General features: G+C 44.5%; 2 protein-coding genes across 4 annotated transcripts in view; one reads left to right on the top strand and one right to left on the bottom strand.

The window, feature by feature from the left end:
• The first annotated feature begins 1879 nt into the window (after positions 1–1879).
• Positions 1880–17725, top strand: LOC147272826 (kinesin heavy chain-like). Of its 2 annotated transcripts, none has more exons than XM_086202263.1 (26): positions 1880–3476; positions 5156–5243; positions 5559–5632; positions 6129–6233; positions 6737–6785; positions 6886–6941; positions 7030–7117; positions 7380–7504; positions 7583–7687; positions 7770–7918; positions 9139–9287; positions 9927–10111; positions 10664–10732; positions 10810–11016; positions 11505–11657; positions 11725–11922; positions 12278–12395; positions 12479–12543; positions 12625–12734; positions 12814–12915; positions 12998–13058; positions 15465–15536; positions 15609–15713; positions 15801–16017; positions 16096–16185; positions 16372–17725. In XM_086202263.1, the coding sequence occupies exons 1-25, from the start codon at positions 3351–3353 to the stop codon at positions 16173–16175; spliced, it is 2856 nt and encodes a 951-aa protein (XP_086058389.1). In that variant the 5' UTR covers positions 1880–3350; the 3' UTR covers positions 16176–16185; positions 16372–17725. The 2 variants fall into 2 exon arrangements, with proteins under 2 accessions (XP_086058389.1, XP_086058380.1); XM_086202254.1 differs by having other exon boundaries at positions 1881–3476; positions 16387–17725.
• A 38-nt stretch (positions 17726–17763) lies between these two features.
• The window catches only part of LOC147272825 (plakophilin-4-like), a 28298-nt gene continuing 23338 nt past the window's right edge, over positions 17764–22723 (bottom strand). For both annotated transcript variants that reach the window (XM_086202241.1, XM_086202231.1), the window contains exons 15-22: positions 21180–21353; positions 20957–21107; positions 20549–20741; positions 20366–20450; positions 20119–20236; positions 19905–20036; positions 19694–19767; positions 17764–19167 (exon numbers count right to left, since the gene is read on the bottom strand). In XM_086202241.1, the coding sequence (XP_086058367.1) occupies positions 18907–19167; positions 19694–19767; positions 19905–20036; positions 20119–20236; positions 20366–20450; positions 20549–20741; positions 20957–21107; positions 21180–21353 (1188 nt within the window). In that variant the 3' untranslated portion in view covers positions 17764–18906. The remainder of the gene's footprint in view (positions 19168–19693; positions 19768–19904; positions 20037–20118; positions 20237–20365; positions 20451–20548; positions 20742–20956; positions 21108–21179; positions 21354–22723) is intronic.

Raw genomic sequence — 22723 nt, 5'->3', positions numbered from 1 at the left:
GCAAGTGTTCGCTTTTACACACTGCCATCTTGTGGATAAGTTGTGGAACTTCAGCGCCCCAGTTGCAGACAGTCCCAAGAAAAATCACGTTGTAATCGAATTTAGCTTCATACTGTTAATACATAAAATGCATCAAATGTATTCTTTTTTAGTTTACTGATAACCTTGTACAATGTTTTCTTGCGTTTTGATTATATGAAGAAACCAAAAAATACCCCCTTTAAGCGTCTCAGTCAGTGTTTGCATTTACACACTGCCATCTTGTGGATAAATTGTAGAACTACATCATCACAGTCGCGGACAGTCTCGAGGAACAATTAAGAGTTTCAGTGAAAAAAAACAAATTCAGATATATATTCTGATTTTATTCTAACTGGTTATGGATTATTTCGGGGCTAAATTACGGTTTAATGCGTCATAAATACGTGTGTGGGGGAATCCTTCACTTTCAGTTTGACAGCCAGTTTTGGTGTTACATGCTGCCCTCTTGTGGTAAATACAGGAGCTACAGCGGCATTCTGGCAGGAAGTAAAAAATTAGCGTGGCCCGTCGGTATGCGTCGTTACACACTGCCCTCTTGTGGCTAAATAGTGGAAGTACAGCGCCATTTTGTAAGATGGTCTCGAATAAAAATTAGAATTCAAATACAATTTAGACATGAATAAAAAAATGTAAGCCATACATGCAACAAATTCGCTTTAAGATTTGATTCCATTATAGTACACGGATCTTTCCCCTTTTTTAGGTGCTATAAATAAATGGGGGAAAAGTATGTAAAGTAGCATACTGCCCTCTTGTGGAGCAATAGTAAAATACAGTGATATTTTGGCGGCTAATATTTACGAAAACTTAAAAAATAAATAGCATTTAAAAACACCGCGACAAAAAGTATTGTATGAAACGAATTCAATTGAAGATTTAATTATTCCAAAGAATCCAGGTCATTTAAAAATTTTGCATTGTACATGTAAATTAGAGGGGCGGCACCGAGGAGCAAAGGTCAGCACTGACGCATCCCAGCAAGAAGCTTCCGGGTCGCAGCCTCGGTTGGAGCGCGGGATCTTTCTGTGTGGAGTCTGCATGGTCTCCCTGTGCATGCGTGGGTTCTCTGTGATACTCCAGCTTCCTCCACAGTCCAAAGACATCAAGAGGGACCAGGTTAATCCAGACTCTAAATTGACCGTAGGCGTGGCTGGGAGAGGCAATGGTTGTCTGTCTCTATGTGTTGGCCCTGCCATGGACTGGTGACCTGTCCGGGGTGAACCCTGCCTCTCACCTGAAGGCTGCTGGGATAGGCTCACCCCGCCCCCCGCAACCCTCGACAGGATAAGAGGTAATAAATGAATGAATGAAAATACATAAAGAAGTACTCATCATAAGTGCAAAAGCCACTCCGTGCTGTTGCACACTGCCCTCCTGTGGATGAATAGTGAAACTACAGCACCTTTTGAGCAGATAGTCTCAAAGAAAAATTGTAATTTCAATCACGTTTAACAATATTTTTAAACTATATAAAACTATTTAAATCACGACTTCATCTTGCCTGGTTACCATAGACAACAAACATGTTTTTTTTTTCTTCGTAAATGTATGGGGGGGGGGGGGGAGTCTCACTTTAACATTAAGCTAGCGTGTACTTTTGCATACTGCCCTCCTGTGGACGAATAGTAGGAATACAGCGCCATTTTGGTGACTCGTCTTTATGAAAATTTGAATTTAAATAGCATTTCGCGATAATGGGGCAAAAGCCTCCCAAAAAAGAAATTAAATTTATATTTTAAGTTAATAGATCGTTTTCTATTTTTGTCGTTATAATTAAATGCAACAGCTAAGAAAATATCCGATTTAACGACAGGCAGAATGTGTTGCTGCACACTGCCCTCCTATGGAGAAATCGTGGAACTGCCGCGCCACAACGAGTCGGTCGCCCTGAAGAAAATTGACTAAACAGCATTTAGCAACAGATACAAAATATTTGTAAGGTATGGAAATGAAGCTGAGTCAGTCATACATTTTATTCTCTCATAGTAAACAGATACTTTGTTATCAAAATGTTTTCTGGCGTTATAAATATATAAAAAACAAAGTATGTATTTTAGGCGTGACAGGAAGTTCGTGATGCTGCACACTGCCCTCCTGTGGATGCACCGTGGAACTGCAGCACCCTTTGAGCAGATCGTTTCGATGAAAAATTACAATTTAAATCACATTTCAGAAATGATAAACAGTTTAATGCCATTCAAATGAAATAGCTCTTTGGATTGTATTCATTCTTAGTTTACAGATTACCCTCTTGTAAAGACAGATACTAGATTGCTTCAAATGCAAAACTTCTTTTTTACCTCGATTGAATTTGAAAAAAAAATCCCCTTTGCAATGAACTTGCTTCTCCTCTAACCTCAAGCATATTGAGTCACTAACGTCTTTATAAAAAATTGTACTCTTTTACTGATGAATATGTTTGTCTCTGAGCTTCAGGAACTCATCTTCATTGAGACGAGTTCACAAAACAAAGAATAACGAGCGCATCAACAGGATCGCGAGCTCTGTGACGCTGTTGGCAACCAAGTGTTCACAAAGCGGTGAGCAGTGACGAGCGCCACACTCGCATTCGGCTTCAACACGTTTGAGCTGCAGCCTCGACCTGATGATGTCATCACGCCACCATCACCAAGACTTTGAACAAAAGTTTCAAACTCTCCTCCACCCGCCGTTATCGAGTATTATTTATAGCCTATAAAAGACAAACGCACACAAGATGCGATTGAGTACGAGCACGTGTAAGAGATGCGTGCGCGCGAGCACGCGCGAATCAGGGATGCAGGTGGTGCTGACGCAGGGGGCACGCGCGTGGCGTGGCGTATCTTGGCAGGAGCGCGCCGCCTCCATTGCATGACGGGATGATGCGGTTGTCTGCGCGCGTCCTCCGCGGTCCCCCCCTCCGCTGCAGTCCGGCTCCAGGCTCCCGAGGCTCCTGCCGCCGCCGATAAGGAGCAACAGCAAGTCTCCGGTGCAGAAGATCGACGGTTGGTTCGGTCGGTGATGGCAGCTCGGCCCACGAGACACGCAGACATCCGGTTCGGATGAAGGACGCTGCGCAGCTGCGATTAATCAGCAGATTCATGAACTTTCCAGAATCCAGCTTTCATCGCGTTTGTTTGTTTGTTTGTTAAATGTGATCTGAGCGTTGTTGACGGTGAGTAAGCGCGTCATTAGCGAGGCCCCGCCGGAGGAGCTGCTGCCCACCTCCTGCCACCACCCGCCGGCTCCTCCCAAGCATCGCTGCAGCAGCATCACCGGCAACACCGGGGGGTGTCGGCGCCTGTAGGAGGGCAGCGGAAGCGGCAGTCATGGCGGACGCGGCGGAGTGCGGCGTGAGAGTGATGTGCCGCTTCAGGCCGCTGAACGAGGCCGAGATCATCCGTGGAGACAAATACATCCCCAAGTTCAAGGAGGACGACACGGTGGTGATAACGGTGAGTCTGAGGATGAGGAGGAGGATGATTATAATGATGATGATGATGATGAAAGTCCTGCAGGCTCTCAGGGAGGAAAGCTGGGCGTCATAGAGACGATTTTGTCAGCTCAAACTGAGGAATAATTCAGAAAGAAATGATACCAGAAAAGTCAAAATAATCAGTGAAAACAAGCATTATTTATACACATTAAGAAAGAAAGGAACTCAATCAACACTAATGAACCATTTCAAATATTAAAGTAAAAAAATATGACTTAGATTCATGAAGTAATACAGTCACTAGTTGTACATTAATAATAATAATAACACAAAACCAGAATGAGATAGAAATGAAAAAGAAAACATGCATGACAATAACATGCAACAACAGGAGAAATAAGGCCGAGGTCAAAGGTGAACACCAAGCTGAAGCTGCCTTCATGTGCAGTGGGAACTCTACGAACATCTAATATCCTCTGCTGTTGATGCTTCATCAAATCCATCCGCTGACTTGTTGTTTTACTTCCTGGTTTCGATGTGGGTGGAGTTAACGGAGCTGTATGTCACTGAGGTGTCGTGCTGTAAGTGAGCTCATGTGTCATCTTCAATAAGAACGTAAGAACCTTCATCCTTGGGAGGTGTGTGACATCACCACGTCCCAGCCTCCAAAGCGGCGTATGGCGAGCAGCTCCGCCGTTTCATCTCAATGAATAGACAACACCGATCTGGTCATGAAGCTGATCCCAGATCAGCCGCGTGTTGCAGTTAGACATCAAGCGAGCGAGTGTGCTCATCAGCTCGTCCTGCATTATTCAGCAGCCGCTCTCAGCTCAGAGGACAAACTGCAAGTCACCGTCTCATCAGTCAAACACTCTTTGTGTCGGTGGGTGGTTTATTTTGGGGTCAGAGAGAAAACTGAGTGCTGAGAGCTGCTTTTCAAAGCAAGGACCCCTCCACCCCCACCCCCGAGACCAGGAGCCAGGCAGCAGTGATGGATGGGAGGAGCAGAAGGATCTGGAACCAAAGAGCCCAACGTAACAAATACAGGAACACCTCTGACCATCAGATACTTGGGAGCGGCCGCCGTGACCCACTAGACGCCTGTCAAGCTCTGCCTATGAATGAAAAGCAGATGACCTTATTTCAATGAACTATTTTGCATATTTTCAAAAAGTCGTGTTTTTCATTCCTAAAATTGTAATATTTCATGATCATTTGATGTGTATGTACTCTCAGGACAGCTTGTATCTGTTTGCAAATCAGCAGTTAACATATTGCATGATAGAGTATTCGTTTAATACACTGGCAAGTAAAAATACTACGACTACAACTCCCACTGCTACTCATAAAAACATTAATAATGCATTTAATTAGAAGTTGCCGTCCTCTGCACTAGAATAGATAATAATGACTTTCACATGGTATGGAGGAGAAAATCTAAAAAATGTCATCTTGTGTTTGTGAATGTTTTACAGACCGACAGGTTAGTCAAAGTAACTGCAGTTTTTTGCGACTTGACAGTCTAGACAAACATAAAATTGTATTTATGAGGTACAAGTATCAGGTCAAATGAAATGCCAGGTCCTTCTGGATGTTTCACCAGAACAATGATGAGGCGATGAGCTGCTTGCTTGACGTGTGCTGCTTCCTGGTGTCCACGTATGTGACGCCATGTTGTGTTGTGGTTGGGTGGAACAGGGGAAGCCCTACGTCTTCGACCGCGTGCTGCCCCCCAACACGTCGCAGGAGCACGTGTACGACCAGTGCGCCAAACAGATCGTCAAAGGTAGGAAAGTCTAAACCTGCGGTTTTCTCCTGACTACGTATTTGGTAGCTATAAGATAAGCTAACTTGTGCCCTCGGTAAATATGTTGACACTGAATAATAAGGTAACTTCTTCTCACACTCAATTAAAACAATTGGTTGTAGGCACAAAATGTATTAATGTCTTAAGATAAGTAAATTAAGGGGAAAATTATATCTGGCAGCCATTCTGGGGCCCCAGCTTGACCTCTGGCATCCCATGGCTGACCCCCTCCAGGGGTTCCGCACTTACTTTGTGCCCCAGTCCACACTCGCTCATGTCCTCTTGTCGTTCCAGATGTGCTGGGCGGGTACAATGGCACCATCTTTGCCTACGGTCAGACGTCCTCTGGGAAGACGCACACCATGGAGGTGAGACTAAGGGTGAAACAATTATAGCTGAGCCGATGAGGCGTTAACGCGCCGCGCTGTCAGTCTGGATGAGGTCTTTATTTTCCTGGTTGATCTTAGAGGACGGGAGCACAGCTGCGTTGTGTAACAGAGGACAGTAAACCCTCTCACGCTCAGAGCAGGACTCAAGGAATCACAGCTGGAGAACTTCACGGTTCCCCCACTGATGCTCTCATGTCCAAACAGGTTGACTGAAGAGTGAGTCAGCAGATTTATTTCCTGATTCAGCAAAAAGATGAGGACTGACTGACGACATCACCTGCCTCCCTCAGGCCGTGATGAATGACTTCAGATAGAGTCGACTAATCCAGAAGCAGACGCTGAAGCCTGTTGTTATTCTCTGATCTGTGACTGTGATCTCAAACCCTCTCTCTTTTAATTTCACCTCTGACCTCTCATGTTGCCATGGAAACTGAGAGATCCGTTTGTGAACTTTGCTATTGGACACTGTGTTCAGGGTAAACTACACGACCCCCAGCTGATGGGAATCATCCCTCGCATCGCCCACGACATCTTTGACCACATCTACTCCATGGACGAGAACCTGGAGTTTCACATCAAGGTACAAACCGTTGTTCTTCTCTGTTCTCCTGGCAGCAGGAGGATGTGGACCATCCGTCCGGGTTATTTCCTGGTTTATTGAAAGTTGAATTCTATTCTTTTATACATTTGTGCCCAAAAATATACTGATTCCTGGCCGAATTTGTAAGATACTGTCCATTTTCTTCTTCATGAATAATGAGAGTAACAGTAATTAAAATCTGATTTCTGATATTGTGATGCACACAGCTCTAAGTGAGACTACATGTGACTCGTTTGATTGTAGTTTGAGTGACAAATGAGCCCATGAGGTTATTTTTAGCTGTTGAGACGGGCTGCTTACTGAGCTTTTAGGTTGTTGAACTCTACAAATCAGAGAAATAACAAAAGGAAAAGATATCTTTAGGTACAAATATTTCTGTAAGACAGGAAGCACTGCCACTGGCTTCTCTACCAAGATGAAAAGCAGCTTGACTGGTCTTTTTTGATAAAAGAAGACACTGAAATGTTTTTGTGTGTGTGTAGGTCTCTTATTTTGAAATCTACTTGGACAAAATCCGAGACCTGCTGGACGGTAAGTACGACTTTTCCTCTCATCTCAGATTTACGACATTTCCCGGATTGCTGGAGGATCAGTGGAGCGTTTCTTCTTCTTCTTCTTCTTGTATTCAAAGTGTCAAAGACGAATCTCGCTGTGCATGAAGACAAAAACAGAGTCCCCTATGTCAAGGTCAGTGGACAGGGACGCTTCCCTCAAGATGACCCTGCAAACATCCTGTTCATGGGAAAGTAAAAGCTTCTCCTTGTGTGTCTTTCAGGGTTGTACTGAGCGTTTCGTGTCCAGCCCTGAGGAAGTGATGGACGTCATCGATGAAGGCAAAGCCAACCGGCACGTGGCAGTGACCAGTATGTGTTTAAACGTCAACCACTGACCTCGCCACTCTATGAAACGTGTCTCAGCTAAACCAAAACACAAGAAAATGTCTTTAAAGGTGCAATTTGTAGATTTATGTTCTGCGCTAAACCAGTGGAGGACAGCGTCTTATCACCTTGCTGGTGTCCGTAGCACGAGCTATCAGGCAAAATGGGTGGGGCTCCAGGGACTGACTGCCTCTCCGGGAAGAAAGACGAGATGGACCAGTTCTTGTTCTGTTTCCGTGTCTCCTAGACATGAACGAGCACAGCTCTCGCAGCCACAGCATCTTCCTCATCAACATCAAGCAGGAAAACATTGAGACGGAGAAGAAGCTGTCGGGGAAGCTCTACCTGGTGGACTTGGCTGGCAGTGAGAAGGTGGGGATGAGTGGCCTCAGGACAGAGGTGCGGTTCTACTGTGCGCCGGCGTGTTTGCTAACGTTACATGTTGAACAGGTCAGTAAGACGGGAGCAGAGGGGGCAGTGCTGGACGAAGCCAAGAACATCAACAAGTCTCTGTCGGCGCTGGGGAACGTCATCTCTGCTCTGGCGGAGGGAACGGTGAGTTCGCCCCCCTGCTGGCTTTCTACCGCCGTATGTAATTAAATGTGATTTAATGAACTCAATGGACGTATGTTTGTAGAAAAGCCACGTTCCATACCGAGACAGCAAGATGACGCGCATCCTGCAGGACTCACTGGGAGGAAACTGCCGCACCACCATCATCATCTGCTGCTCGCCATCTGTGTACAATGAGGCTGAGACCAAATCCACGCTAATGTTTGGACAGAGGTACGGTCACCTCCTCCACGGCTCTTTTCACATGGCGGCAATGCGAGGCATGAAATGTTCCTCCCTCCCTTTAAATCAGGAAAGCTAACTTTCCACAGGGAGATTCTCTCCTCCGAGTCTCCACATTCTACTCCTGTAAAGTGGCCCTCATAATCTTCTGCTCATCAATTTTGAATTTTTAAATAAGTTCATTATTATTGGCAAAATTTTACTGAATCTTCTGAGTCTAAAGCATTTTTCACAAGCTATGATATTTTATATTTTCAAAACTGAAATTGCAACTGTGACAGGGTCAGAACATGAATACAAATGGACGGAACGTGTGACGGCTGCCAAATCTAGCTTGTGTGTGTGTGTGTGTGTGTGTGTGTGTGTGTGTGTGTGTGTGTGTGAGTGAGAGTGTGACGCACTCACTAGTGACCAGATGGCTCCCACTGTGCATCTGGGTTTGTGCTGTTTTTATGTATCCTGGTATGAGAAGGTTGTTGGTCACCCTCACACACGTGTGACTACATCCGCAGCACCAAGTGATTTGACTGTTGTTGTTTTTCACACTCAAGATGAGATCAGTCCTTGCATTTTAAGATCTAACTTTGGTTTAATCACATTTTGTGCCACCCGTCTGTTCGGAGCCTGTAAATCCAAAAGGTCTTCAACAAACTGGTTACATCACAAAGCTTTTCAAGTGTCAGACTGATGAGCGATTACTCCGCTGCCATCTGCCCTCTGCTGAGCACGTTTCAATCTGAAAGAGAATCCTGCTATCAGGGTAAAGATCTAGAGATTATGAGGAAATTTAGAGTCATGAAACTCGGTGTGGGGGCGGAGCCTTGAAAGATAGATATTTTAGAGTGGATCCAAATCAAAGGGTTGATCCAGAAATGTCTAATTTCTCAGGATATTTTATCATAGCCCTTCAGGAAAAAAAAAACAACTCACATTCCTTTTTTTTTTTTCCAAATATTTATTGACGTATTTGATGGTTTTATTTGCAGATTTAAGAGTATCAGAAATATCTTTTCAAGCATTTTAACTCCAGCAACTGAAAAGTGGCGGACGTGTTCAGTAACACGAAAAAAAAAAGAAGTCATGACTATTTTCCATTTGATGTAAAAATTAGTTTGAAAATGGCTCCTCTGGCCGAGTCTCACCTACTGCAGCTCAGCCGTCAGATGTTTCATAACATTTGAAGAGAGTTTTTTGGTGTCACGCCTCCTCAGAGCCAAGACCATCAAGAACACAGTATCAGTGAACCTGGAACTGACAGCCGAGGAGTGGAAGAAGAAGTTTGAGAAGGAGAAGGAGAAGAACAAGAGCCTGAAGAGTGTCATTCAGAGGCTGGAGGCTGAGCTCAGCCGCTGGAGGAACGGTGAGAGGAAACCTGATGACTTTATCTCTCGACAAAGGAATCTAAATCGTAGATTTAATGCCATGTGATATTCATTATTCATTTAAATCATCAATAATATATGGCTTGTTTGCATGCCACACTGTCCTTTCTCCTCTGAGGCTGCAGCGTCTCCAACACAGCATCCTCGCCCTTTTTTCCCCTTTTGTCTCTGTTGCATAGCAACCACTGAAACTCCACCTCCCTCACTCGCCCTCCCTCTGCTTCCTCTCTCTCTCATTTCTGTTGTTCTTCTGAATTCCCATCTGAATGCTGATAATGATTTGCCTCTGTAGCAACCGCTGCCTCTGAATCCTCCTTAAACATACGTGTAGAACAAACAAACATGGTTGCTCACACACACACACACACACACACACACACACACACATGATGCTGATGTGTTGTTGGGAGATGTGAGTCAGCTGCTGGCTTCATGCTAAGCCATAAACTCGGTGTTGAATTCAGCATTTTTCACTCTTCTTCTTACTCTCTTTCAAAGCTCGATTAAAACGTCGATACCCTTTGTGTTTCACCACACGTGCGCTCACCCAACACACTTGCATGACATCAGATGATGTCACAAACATGCACAAGACTGACGATGAGCTCACATTCCAGGAGAGAACGTTCCCGAGGAGGAGCAGCAAAGTGCGAAGGACCAGAAGAGTGTGGAGTCCAACGACAACACTCTGATCATTGATAACTTGCTGCCAGCCGGAGGAGGCGGCAGCTCGGCGTCCAGTGAAGAGCGGAGCAAATACGAGGAGGACATCAGTAACCTGTACAAACAGCTGGATGACAAGGTGCCTTGGATGTTTAACCTCTAATTTGACTTGAGGAGCTTCTAGAAGAATTTTACCAGATTCTGGTCCTTTCAGGTTTATAATCTGATATATTTTTAACTATACTTACTCATATTTACCAGCTGAGGAATTGCTTGATCCTAAAATGTAGTTTAGAATTATTAGTAGGAATATGATAGTATCACAATACTTTGCTCATGGTGGCATCACAGTAAAGGAGTATATTGTTTTATTGTGATGTAACGCAGTAACTGCATTTGGTCGCACCTCTAGTGACAGAGAGGCACTTCATCTCCGTCCTTCAGCTCAGAGTCATGGAATTCTGACTGCTAGTTTTTATGTAATCCCACTGACTGAAGAGCCCTCTGACTCACAGAGACAGCAAAGCTCAATCAAACCCAAGAGAGAAAAAGCTCTCACGGTTTTACTGGATGAACATTCTTTCTTGGCTTGTGCTACACTCCTCCACCAGTCCTTCATTTTATAATTGTACAACACTCTGACAGCTTGAAGTGTGTCTGAAACTCTGTGCTGTGGTGTCTAATTCTACAGGACGATGAGATCAACCAGCACAGTCAGCTGGCTGAGAAGCTCAAGGAGCAGATGCTGGACCAGGAGGAGGTTTGAAACTCAATACTTGAAACGATGTCTCAATGTGGGCGTACGATGTGTATTAAATAAATCCCGTATCCTTGCAGCTGCTGGCATCCACACGACGCGACTATGAGAAGGTCCAAGAGGAGCTGTGCCGCCTGCAGACGGAGAACGAGCTGGCCAAGGAGGAGGTGAAGGAAGTGCTGCAGGCCCTGGAGGAGCTGGCGGTCAACTATGACCAGAAGAGTCAGGAGGTGGAGGAGCGAGAGCAGGCCAACCTGCAGCTGTCAGAGGAGCTGCAGCACAAGACAGTGAGTGGAGGGGCTTCAGCTTGTTTACTATCATATGTCCCCTGATATGATTTTGGGATGTATATATATATGCCGTCAAATTTACACCAAAAGTCCATAACGAGTGTGTATTACGCTCCACGCACGTGAGATGTCTGTCTGTGCTCTTGGTGTATCGATCTGCTCGCTCGTGTGAAACGTTGGAAAAACACAGAAATTGTCTATGATTGGCCACTTTCCCGCTGTCCCCACCCTGTGACCCCGGTGGCTTCCATGACTAAAACATGGATGTATTGAGCTAACGTGGCTGAGTGGGAGTTTGGTGAAACATGTTTCAAGGAAAAAATCATCAAACTCTTCCTCACCAAAGTCCAATTCAGCTGCGTCACTTTTGTGCCTGCAGTACAGAGCAGGGCGGAGCATAATACATGCTCGTGGTGGACTTTGGGCATTAATTTGACGCCATATCCTATAACCGTGGTGCTTCCGGTTGTGTGTGGTGGTCTCAGGCATTGCTCTCAGCAGTGCAGAGGGAGCTGAGTCAGCTGCAGGAGCTGAGTGGCCTGCAGAGGAAGAGAGCTGCTGAGGTCCTGAACCTGCTGCTGCGAGACCTCAGTGACATTGGCGCCATCATCGGAACAAGCGACATCAAGTCAGCAACGGTGAGGACGAACGTATGTTAAGTCATCACTTTTGACATTCTTCTGACACTTGTGACCACCACCACAGTCCTCGGAAACGAAAGGGAACGGCTCAGCGCTGGAGGAGGAGTTCACCGTCGCTCGCCTCTACATCAGCAAGATGAAGTCTGAGGTCAAATCGTTGGTCAACCGTAGCAAGCAGCTGGAGAGCGCTCAGGCCGACGCCCACCGCAAGATCCAGGCCAATGAGAAAGAGCTGGCATCCTGTCAGATGCTCATCTCCCAGGTAACCATCACCGAGAAGTTCTGTCTTTACACACTGAAAAACTAAAGCTCAACGGAACTGAAGAGTTCTGATAGCACCTGCTGAGTCTCAGTCACAGATGTTACTAATCTGGAAATGTCAAAGTTTGCATGATGAAAACTGTAAAACACAAAGACATCAAGGAAAACTAAAGCAAAATTCATGCAGTGATTTGGTATCAACCTGTTTTTTTTTTTATTAATGAGAAGGTTTGAATTTGACTTGTGATCCCTAATTACTCACATTTGTGAAGCAAGAGCGCCAATAAGAACGCGTGACCTCTGTGACCTGCTTGCATTTATTTCGATGTAACTTGATTGTGTCATTGTCCCTGCAGCACCAGGCCAAGATCAAGTCCCTCACTGACTACATGCAGAACATGGAGCAGAAGAAGAGGCTGCTGGAGGAGAGCCAGGATGCTCTGTCAGAAGAGCTCGCCAAGTTCCAGGCTCAGGGTCAGTTCGTAGGTACTAATACTTCAAGCCAAGTAAACTAACAGACAAAGATGGTGAAAGAATTTGTCTCTGTTGGTTCTCAGAGAAAATCCATGAGGAGAAAGAGAAGGAGGACATCAGGAGGCTGGACGGAGATGAGGGCATCAAGGTGAGCAGAGGAGGAGGACTGCTGGATGTTCTGATGAGGTCATGATGGTCTCTTCTTCACTTTTTGACTTCTGTCCTGCAGAAGTCTCTGGAGGAGCAGCTGGAGAGTCACAGGGAAGCTCATCAGAAGCAGCTTAGTCGCCTCCGAGACGAGATCGAGGACAAGCAGAGGATGCTGGATGAACTCACTGAGTGAGGAAACATGATGGACCAACTACAGATGAAGTCTGAAGCTGTGAGTTGAGGGATAATCATTCTCTCTCTCTCTCAGTCTGAACCAGGGTCTCCTACTGGAGCAGGGCCGTCTCATGTCAGACTACGACAAACTGAAGGCCGAGGAACAGGAGAAGGAAGCAAAGCTGCAGAAGCTCATGTAAGCCATCAAACTTCTACTAACCAAGTGATGGGATGTTTTTCAGACGTGTTGGATTAATGTAGGTCTTCTTCACTCCAAGTCTGCTGAATGAACAGAGGGAGCAGGCCAGAGAGGACTTGAAGGGCCTGGAGGAGACAGTGGTGAGTCAGACTCAGTCATTTGAATGTGTTTTATGTTGATTACCCCACAGAATTCTCCCTGTCAGTATTTGTCTTCCAGTGTTGTCAATAAAGTTAAAGGGGGGGGGGGGGGGGGGCTGAACATTGTTAGCCACCTGGCTAACTGCCTGCAGTTGTGCAACGTGGAATGTGTTTAGTCATTTTTTTTGGCAGGTGGTTTAATGAATAAGCACTGCACATCAATTCATTCAAGCAAAGCACGTTCTAGCGTTTGTAGGTGCTTTGCTTGAACAGATGAGGGCGCTCTGGCACCACTAGCCAGGAGAGGTTGTTTGGTCGAGTTTAGTCATATAGTTTTCTTTGTAGCCACACAGGCCTGTGCAGCAAAGAGAACTAGTGGAGTTCGTAGAGGCAGTTGCTGAAAAGAAAAGAAACCATAGGCCATACGGGAGGTAAAACTAGTAGTTTGACACATCGCTAAGTAGAATAGCTTTTTTGTTTGTGTTGTCCATGTAAAAAGACACAGTAACTTTGTAATTTAACATTTATTTCAAGTAACTTAATTAGAAAACCAATGGTTGCTGGCAGAACTGTGTGGTTCACGGTGTAGAACTCTGGGAAGTTAGTTAGCTACTAGCTTGCTGGCCACTCCCAATCAGTCTAAAAAAATATCAATGAGATCTCCTCGCTAAACTTAAGAGTGATGCACCAGCATGAGGTTCTATTAAATGTAATAACCTGCTACAACCACTAGATGTCAGCAAATGTCAAGCAGGTGTGCCTTTGCTGACTTCATCATCCATGAACCAATGGTCAATTTAAAACAGAGTTGATGAACATGCAATCATGAAAGATTTCTAGTGTTAAACTACTGCAAATTTTCCATGTGGATTACAGCAGGTGTATTAGTCCTGCTGGTTGGGGTGTAAATGTGAGCGAGTATCCCTTGTGGTGTTGGGGGCGTGGATGATGAGAGGTGGTGGCTTGATCCTGTGTGTGGAAAAGTTACTTAAAGTAACTTTTGAGCTGCTGTTGGCCTAAAGAGGGGGTTAAATGGGAATTGTTGATGTATGAAGACACCCTGGGACTGTGTAACCAAAGTGACTGGAGCACGGAAGCTGGACATGGAAACCACTGCCAACAATAAAGGATGGACAGAATGAGAGATTTAATAAATAAACATTTTCTCAAAATTAATTATGTCATGCTTTTAATTTAATTATGAACTAATTTTCTCAAAATTAAATATGTATCATATAAACCAACTTCTGATCAATAGAGCTCTGTTTCCTGCTCTTTTAGCCAGCACCACACCCATGTGATACAATCACTCACAATTCCTGTGTAGGCCACTTCTGCAACCCCATTGCATTGCAATCTGGTTTGGTCCGCATCAAAGAGGCGGTGCGGGCTAAGAACATGGTCAGGAGAGCTCAGTTTTTCTCCTCGACATTACACCATCACCTGAAGGATGGAAACGACAACATGAAATGATACATACAGTATACATACATTTATATATATTAATACTAGTAATGTGTATATGTATATATATATATACTAGTAATGTGTACTTACTATAAATGTTTGATGTTCAAAAAAAAAATTGGAGGGGGGATGGTCACATCCCCCCTACTTTCCCGGCGTCCTGGCTCCCCCTAGCCGTAGCTTTGTTGTGTTCCATTGTGATTTTCAGTTCTGCATGCCATAGCGCTGCCTTTTTGCTTCATTTCCGAGGGCCATCCGTGCCAACTTGACCTGGTGGGGATTTGAACCCCCCATCTTCTGCGCTCAAGCCAGTTGGTTTAACCAGCGTACCAGAGCGTCTTCGTACTTCAATGACTTCGTTGCTCACATTTAACCCTCCGCCTTGGGTGACGGCGTCACAAAACTGGCTCCAAAAGACGGAATTGAACCCACAACCTCTTGTCTACTGCTTATCCCCTTTCCACGCCGGCGCTTACACCGCTTTGCCACCGGGTCCGCTTCACACTTTTAGGTCTTGGTTTGTCACATTTAAGCCTCTGCCTTGGGTGACGGCGTCACAAAACTAGCTCCAAGAGACGGAATCGATCCCGCAACCTCTTGTCTGGGGCCGGTTTCATATGTGTGCCAAACCTAACACCACTTAGCCATCACAACCACAAGGCTTGTGAAACACTGCTTCTCACATTTAACCCTCCCATTTGAGTGAGAGCGTCTCAAAAAAGCCAAATTACAAGTTACAACCACCCAAATCTGAATTAATTTTTCAAACTAATTTTGTTCGTATTCAGAAGAATAATGTGACGGAACTAAACACAACTGAGACTCAGTGTTGAACAGTTTTGTTTTCATAGGATTTGTACACAAAAGCCAAAATATTTAATAATTAGAAATTGGACATTTCTCATAATTCTAAGAATTGTTCCATTCTTGTTCTCTCAGGCTAAGGAGTTGCAGACTTTGCACAACCTACGCAAACTCTTTGTGCAGGACTTAACCACGCGGGTCAAGAAGGTACGCCAGCCACCCTCCTGTTTCACCTCATCCTGTGGTGGTCTGGTGCTCATCGGACTTTTGTCCTTTCAGAGTGCGGAGCTCGATTGCGAGGAGGGACTTGGCAACGTTGCCCAGAAACAGAAGATTTCCTTCCTGGAGAATAACTTGGAGCAGCTTACCAAGGTCCACAAGCAGGTAATGTCATGAAGTAGCATTGTGAACATAAGAATTAAACGTCAAACACTAATCTGACACATGCTTGTTGTCTTTGTTACTGGTCAGCTGGTTCGAGACAATGCAGACCTTCGCTGTGAGCTTCCCAAGCTAGAGAAGCGCCTTCGAGCCACGGCAGAACGAGTGAAAGCCCTCGAGAATGCACTGAAGGAGGCCAAGGAGAATGCCATGAGGGACCGCAAGCGCTACCAGCAGGAGGTGGACCGCATCAAAGAGGCGGTGCGGGCTAAGAACATGGCCAGGAGGGGTTACTCTGCACAGATCGGTGAGTCGACGGTCTCACACTTGAAGACTTGGACACAAACAACAACATGATTGACCTCTTGCTTTACTTTTGTCCCAGCCAAGCCCATCCGACCCGGCCATCACCCGCTGTCATCCCCCATCAGCAGCTCCATCAGGGCCGGAGGCCATGTTCACTAAACGGCAAGCTGTGAGTTCTCAAAAAGCAATCATGTGACAGCACATCTTGTTTTTCCCTCTCTTTAGTTTTTAGAATTGATGTGTGACACTTTATTTCCATTCTCTAATATTAACTCTTCTACGTTTTTTCCTTTTAACACTGAACAGTCTAGAGTAAACTAAAGCAGTCAACGGATTGTTAACCACATAAAATCAGTTTCCTTCCTTCCAGAAAGACATTGAGCAACTTACCGCATGCCCACCACCTCACCTGCAGCCCCGCCCCTTTCTTTGGAGGCCATCACCAGAACGGACCGTCCTGCCTCAGAGACGCAACCTTCATCATGTACATACTGAAATGAAATATTTAATTTGGTGAATGTAGATATGAGGGGCCTCATGTCTTAAATTGTGCTGCTGGGAAGAAAAAAAAATCTGTCCAGTTCTTAGTTTTTCTCCTGATGCTTTGATTTCTATTTATAATTATGCAATATAATTTATAAATGAGGCCCTGATTTGATTTCTGAAGGAATGAGACACACATCAGCTGGAGGCCGTTTGTCCTGCTCACTGATGCTGGAGCAGCCAGTTAGAACCTGTAGATGTAGAACTTAATCTGAAACCAGCATTTATTTAATATTAACAGCGAGCCCCCACAGGGGCTTCACGGACAGTCAGCAAAAACTGGCTACATCATTGGTGTTTTTGCTCAAATGTCCTGACTGCATTTCTGTACAAACAATGTATGTTGTTTTTAATCACCATTTTCACATCGCCTGCCTACAACATTTTACAGCAGGAAGAAGTTTGGAATGAATTTGCTTTTACAAAAGGTACAGATCTCCTAATCATCACAATTTAATTCAGGATCCAAATTCACAAATGGAATGGAGTAACTTAGCTGAAGTGAGAGTTTGTGTCTCAGAGATGCTGATCAGCCAATCAGACATTGCCTGAATTTCAAAAAAAAGTTTTGGAAATATGGCACAGGTTAAAAATTCTGGATTTAGCGGTTTGATATTTTGTGTGAATTGTTCCTTATTCGCTCTGTAAAACTCCTGATCAGCCAATCAGAGAACAGAGATGGAATATTTCCCGATAGAGGACAATTGGCCATTTTTTTACCAACACGCCTTGTGCCTTTAGAAAACACCTGAAAAGACCATGTTGAGCAGAAGATATTCTACTGCCTGTTTAAAATCAAAATACCTTATCAACCAGAGCCCTGTACCTACTTCTCAAAGTTATGTTGAAGCATGTTTCTAACTGTTTATTTATGCAAGATATTTTTAATCATCAATGCCTGAGGAGCTGCATCAGGATTGTTGCTTTCAGAGGTTCCTTATCCGCTTCTCTAGTTGATGTTTCAAGTTAAATTGTGGCGATATGAAGTGATGAATACCTGAATGTAGCTGCATGGACTCGAGCTTCTGGCATGCTCAGGGAGGACAAACGGAGGCACCTTTACCTCGTCATATCGTTTTCAGTTTAAAAAGGGTTTGTTTTTGTTTTTTGCTGTGGCATCACATCTCTGCATATACTGATGCAATTAAAGCTATTAAATATATAAATCTATTTCCCTTTTTGTGTGGTCAAAGATGACTTCAGCTTGTCATGATATAGTCTTTAATCCCTATACATATATTCCCTCTGAAACATTGCACATTGTCATCATCAGTTTCGGACAGAACAGACAGATGGGCTATTTTGGTCAGGTCACAGTTAAATTAATAAAAATAAATCAATAAATAATAGAAAATTCTTCCTCGCACAATCACATATAAAGTTCTACATATTGAGTACAACAATGTAACAGGACGGTTAAACCAATGTGTCTGTACAAATAGATTTCCACGTTTTTTTTTTTTTTTTAACCACATACTTATGATATACTGCACTTTTGGCCAGCACACAGAAAAGCGAGGGGTTACGAATTCTAACCCCAGCTCTCTGAGTCTTTAAAGGTTCCCGAGAGTTTCTCCACTTCAAACCTGGGCCAAATAATATTTAAATATCGTTTGAGGTTTATCCTGTTCGGAGGAGTGTTGAGCGTTTTATTTACTGCAGCAGGAAACTCTGCTAATCCTAATAATCCAAGAAATAAATAGTATTTGTCCCAGGCGGGGTCTCTTTACGAGTTCCTATTTTTCCCTAATATTCAAGATGATGCTGGCAGACAATATTTATGTTTTAAAGCCAACACACTGCACACTTTTACTGCAGAGAAAAATGAAGTCATTTGACGCTAACAAACACTCTGGTAAACAACAAAGTCAGGGCGAGGTTTGTCAAGAAGCACCTTTTGACGAGGCTGTGCTGTTTGCTTACAACAGAGCAGATGCTATGCTCGTAACGATTCAGAAAACTGTGTATTCTGGGTTTAATAGTGACTCCATTGACTCCCTGCAAACACGAGACCCTTAAGATGACAGTGAATTTACTGAAAAGAGAGGTGGACATAGTTCTGGGTTGAGCGCTCAAAGCGTTTGAACAGTTTCAATTATCACTATTGGAGGGGACGAGGATGTCAGGCAGTCTGTAGTTGAAGGGAACATTTTCTGATTACTGGCATTATGAACACGTCTACCGTAGTCAAAAGCTGCACGTGGGAAACCGAGCCCCGGTCTTTCAGGACAGTTTCAACAGAGAGGCACACACATGCATCCTCAACCTTTCACACAACACACATCCATTCCCCCGCCACGCACACATACAGACACACACACACCTTACACATTAGTGTTTTTTTGATTTACACCCAGGAGTCGGGGGAGCCGGTGAACTTGTTCGCCCTGTTTGAAGGCCTCCGTGTGGTGGAGTAGAAGTCCACGTAGTTGGTGTTGGCTTTGAATCGGAGCGACTGGCTGGCGTAGCCGTCAGGGGAAGATGGGGTCAGGTGGACTGGTTCGTCCTCAAAATGCTCCTGCTCTCCGTAGCCTTGAGGGGACGACAGGTACATTCTGTAGCTGTTGTAGTTCTTCCTGTCGGGTTCATCGTAGAATGGCTCTGGGGGCTGGGAAGGGAAATTAAATTACTTTTCAGCAACAACTTTGACACAAAATTGTCCATTTGGAAACATTCTGCACTGAAGAAGACTTGAAACGAGAACATGAAGCCATTAGATGTTTTGAAAGGAGAGGTGAAGGTCATTTTCTCTTACGCTTGAATGCAATAATAGAAAGAATGCAGATTTAAGGCACTTCAGCATTGGCTGACCTTATCCTCTGGGGAAACAGTGTTCGGCTGGGCTTGTTGGCATTGTGCCACCACAAGCATATCAATAGATTCTCAAGTATCTGGAACCTTCAAAATTTCTTAATTGGATGTTTTGATGATGGTGGAGGAGTCTAAAATCTCACTCTGTTGTCTAACTGGGTCAGACAAATGATCCACTGAATTCTCAAACCATTCAGTGGATCCTTAAACTGAAATTTGTCAAATATCTAAAAATAAAACTCTTGTGCTGCAATGTCTGCCATTAACAGAAGATCATCCATCAATGTAAAGCATCAGAGGTTTTTGAGGAGGACTCCTCTCACCTGAGACCTTCTCAGCTCCTCTCCCGACTGGGAAGAATATGTGCCAATGAAATATGGGGTTTTCTTCTCAGTCCCTAAGGCACACAGACAGATGGAATCAGTCACAGGTGACAATATTATATTATTAACATGAAGAACACGTGTTTAAGCTGTAAAAGACCTACGCTGAGATCCCAGAGGGATGCCACATTACCAGTTCATCAATACACACCTGTGTATTGACGTTTGTATAAACTGTTGTCTCCATAATACGTATCGAGTTGCATAGATGACTGCGCCCTCTGGTAGTTGGAACTATGCCGTCTTATTCCGAGCATCGCCGGAGAGGAAGTTGCACTACCACCTGAGGGAAGCACCCAAAATCTCATTTTGCTTTGCAGATGTGCTACACACCAAATACTTTTCTCAGTCGCCATTTCTCTCACCTGATTGGATGACGGGGGACATCTGTAGAGGGCTGGTGGGAAGAGTCGGCTGAGAGCGGTAGCGGTCTCGCTCCAAAGTGGAGACAGGAGTGATGAAGTGGGTATAGTTCCATCCGTCCTGCATACGCAACTCAAAATACGTCAGAAAATACTGACTACATTGTTCATTTTAGTGCATAAATGATTAAAACTGTTACACAACTAAACGATGCTGAAGTTGAACTGGGATCACTTGAAGTGCTCTGACCTGTTTGTAGAGGCTCCTCAGCTCCCGGTACTGCCACAGCGTATTCAGCACCTGAGCTGCTGCTTTCACCACCTTCATGGAGTACCTGCGACACCGGCACACACACGCCATGCTACATTGTTTGCCTCAAGTCAGTCCTTCACAAATGTGCTAATCATTCCTGAACTTCCTGTTGTTCCATACCCTTTCCCTCGTCCTTTGCTAATGTCCACCAGCTTCTCGATGCCGCCGCTGTCGGCTAAAGCCTTAGCATTCTCCATGTTGCGGCTGGTGACCTCATGAAGCGTGCAGCAGACAGATGCCACTGTGTCATCAGATAGCACCGATGGGTTACCACCAGGCAGCCGGTTGATCAGATCCCGCATGGCATACTTTCCTGAGATGAAGAATACGGCATATTTTTAATTAACTTCTTGTAGTACATCATCATAAAAGACATCCCTCTTCATGACTTGAAAAGGCTGTTTCTATTTGGTGTAGCACACTTCCTGTTCAGAACAAGCTGTTGAAGTTTGAAAGATCTCTTCACCTCAGTTTCTGTCTTCCTTGCACTTTCAAGTAATACTTTCAAGTTTGTGAGAGTATTCAGACCTATCAGCTCCTTGTTGCGGCCATCCAGAGCCATGTTGCGGAGAGCGGTGGCAACCGAACAGACAACCCGGTCGTTATCCATCCTCAGCAGCTCCACCAGGATGGGCAGACCTTTCTCCTTACGCACCGCCGCTCTGATGTAGGCTGAAAACTGGATGCACACATGACAATGAATGCTGAAAAACCTGAGTCAGCCCACAAAGATTTGAGAGCTTCCAAATACCTTCCAGTTTCCAGCCGAGAGGTTCTGCAGGGACCCAGCGGCGCCCTCCAGCGTGGCAGCGTTTGAGCTCTCAGCCAGTAGGTTGAGATAGGGCTTCACCACCATGGGGTGCCACAGAAGCTCCGCCCCTCTCAGAGGCTGTGAGAAGCCTGGTATTGGACCGATGCCGTCCCACTGATGAATACGCAGGGTATCCATATTAGCGGCAAGAGTATTTGAAGCTCTTTACCTTAGCTTGATCAAATTGCCAACATTTTGTTGTCATCAACTAAGGAATTAACTTTGGTCTTAGTCTTAACCACTGCGGCACAAATATGGTAAACAAATAAATATGTGACTCCAGGAGGGACGCTCTGACAACACATACCTACACCAAAGCAATATGATGTCATCAAATCCAGAGCCATTTCAAAATACAACGTGATTGGTTGTCAAACTATCATCCTACTAAACAAATAACTGGGCTGCGTAACTTTTAGCGATCTTGCAGACAAACAGGAGACAAAGAAACTCAATGTAAAAAAAAAAAGGATTTTTTTTTTAATATATATATGAAATGGGAAAAACTTAAATCAGTTCCATGGCCCACGTGATAAGTTTGTGAGAACAGGCCACCTCGTTTTGATGTAAACTGTTATGACATTTCAATGATCCAAGGAGGCTGAATTGAGGCCGTGTGGGTGTGGTTCTAGTTTACTGAAGACATGTCCCCTTTTATCCATTTCTAACAAACAGGAAGTGATGCCCAGGTATTCACGTAACAGCAGGTCGAGTCTGACTTCCTACAAGTTGTAATGATGGTTTGGGGGATTTTTTTTAAACCATCTGTCCTCCTTATTCAAACGAGTAGGCTGGGGTGTTTAGTTCTTCAGTCCTCATGTTTGTGTGTGTGGTCTTTCAGGTGGACCAGTCTGGATACACCAGATGAGGGAAACTGTTTTTTTTGTTCCAGTGTTCTTCCTGGATCTTGTGACTGTGTTCCAAAGGTCTGCTGAGGTTATCTACCCACAATCTTCAGATATTTGCCACTCCTTCTGATCGTTTGTGTTCCAGTTTCATTCCTTCCTACCAGATTTATTAACCACTCGCCCTGTGTGACTCCAATCAGTACTTATGACATCCATGAGCTCTAATGAACCCCATAGGTTCCTGGAACCCTGGAACAAGTCCTTAATTAATAATAAAACCCTTCTTTGATAACCTCAACCTGGGAATCTTCAGACATCTCATCTAACCAGGATCTCTCACTTGAGGGATTTCTGTTGATTAAAACTGACAGAATCTGCCTGTTTCCACTTCAAACAGCAGCAAGAAATGTGGAACCACTCATCCAAGAAATGTATCCAAGTTTATCATTTTAGAGCGAATCTGATGACTTAGGCCTGGCAGTAGAATATGTGCTAATGAAAGCATGTTGTGCATGTTTGGCTGGGGAGCAGATGCATATAATCCCATTTGAAAAGCTGTCAGCAAGCCAGTTTACTGAAGAGACACATTCATAAATCACACAAAAACTGTTCCCTGTGAAACCTTATTATCACCAC

The sequence above is a fragment of the Aulostomus chinensis genome, chromosome 1 (genome assembly GCF_037954235.1).
Source record: "Aulostomus chinensis isolate RoL2024-O1b breed Wild chromosome 1, RoL_Achi_v1.0, whole genome shotgun sequence".
In the NCBI taxonomy this organism is placed as follows: domain Eukaryota; kingdom Metazoa; phylum Chordata; class Actinopteri; order Syngnathiformes; family Aulostomidae; genus Aulostomus; species Aulostomus chinensis.
Note: the sequence above shows the minus strand (reverse complement) of the source record. Positions and strands in the feature narration are given on the sequence as shown.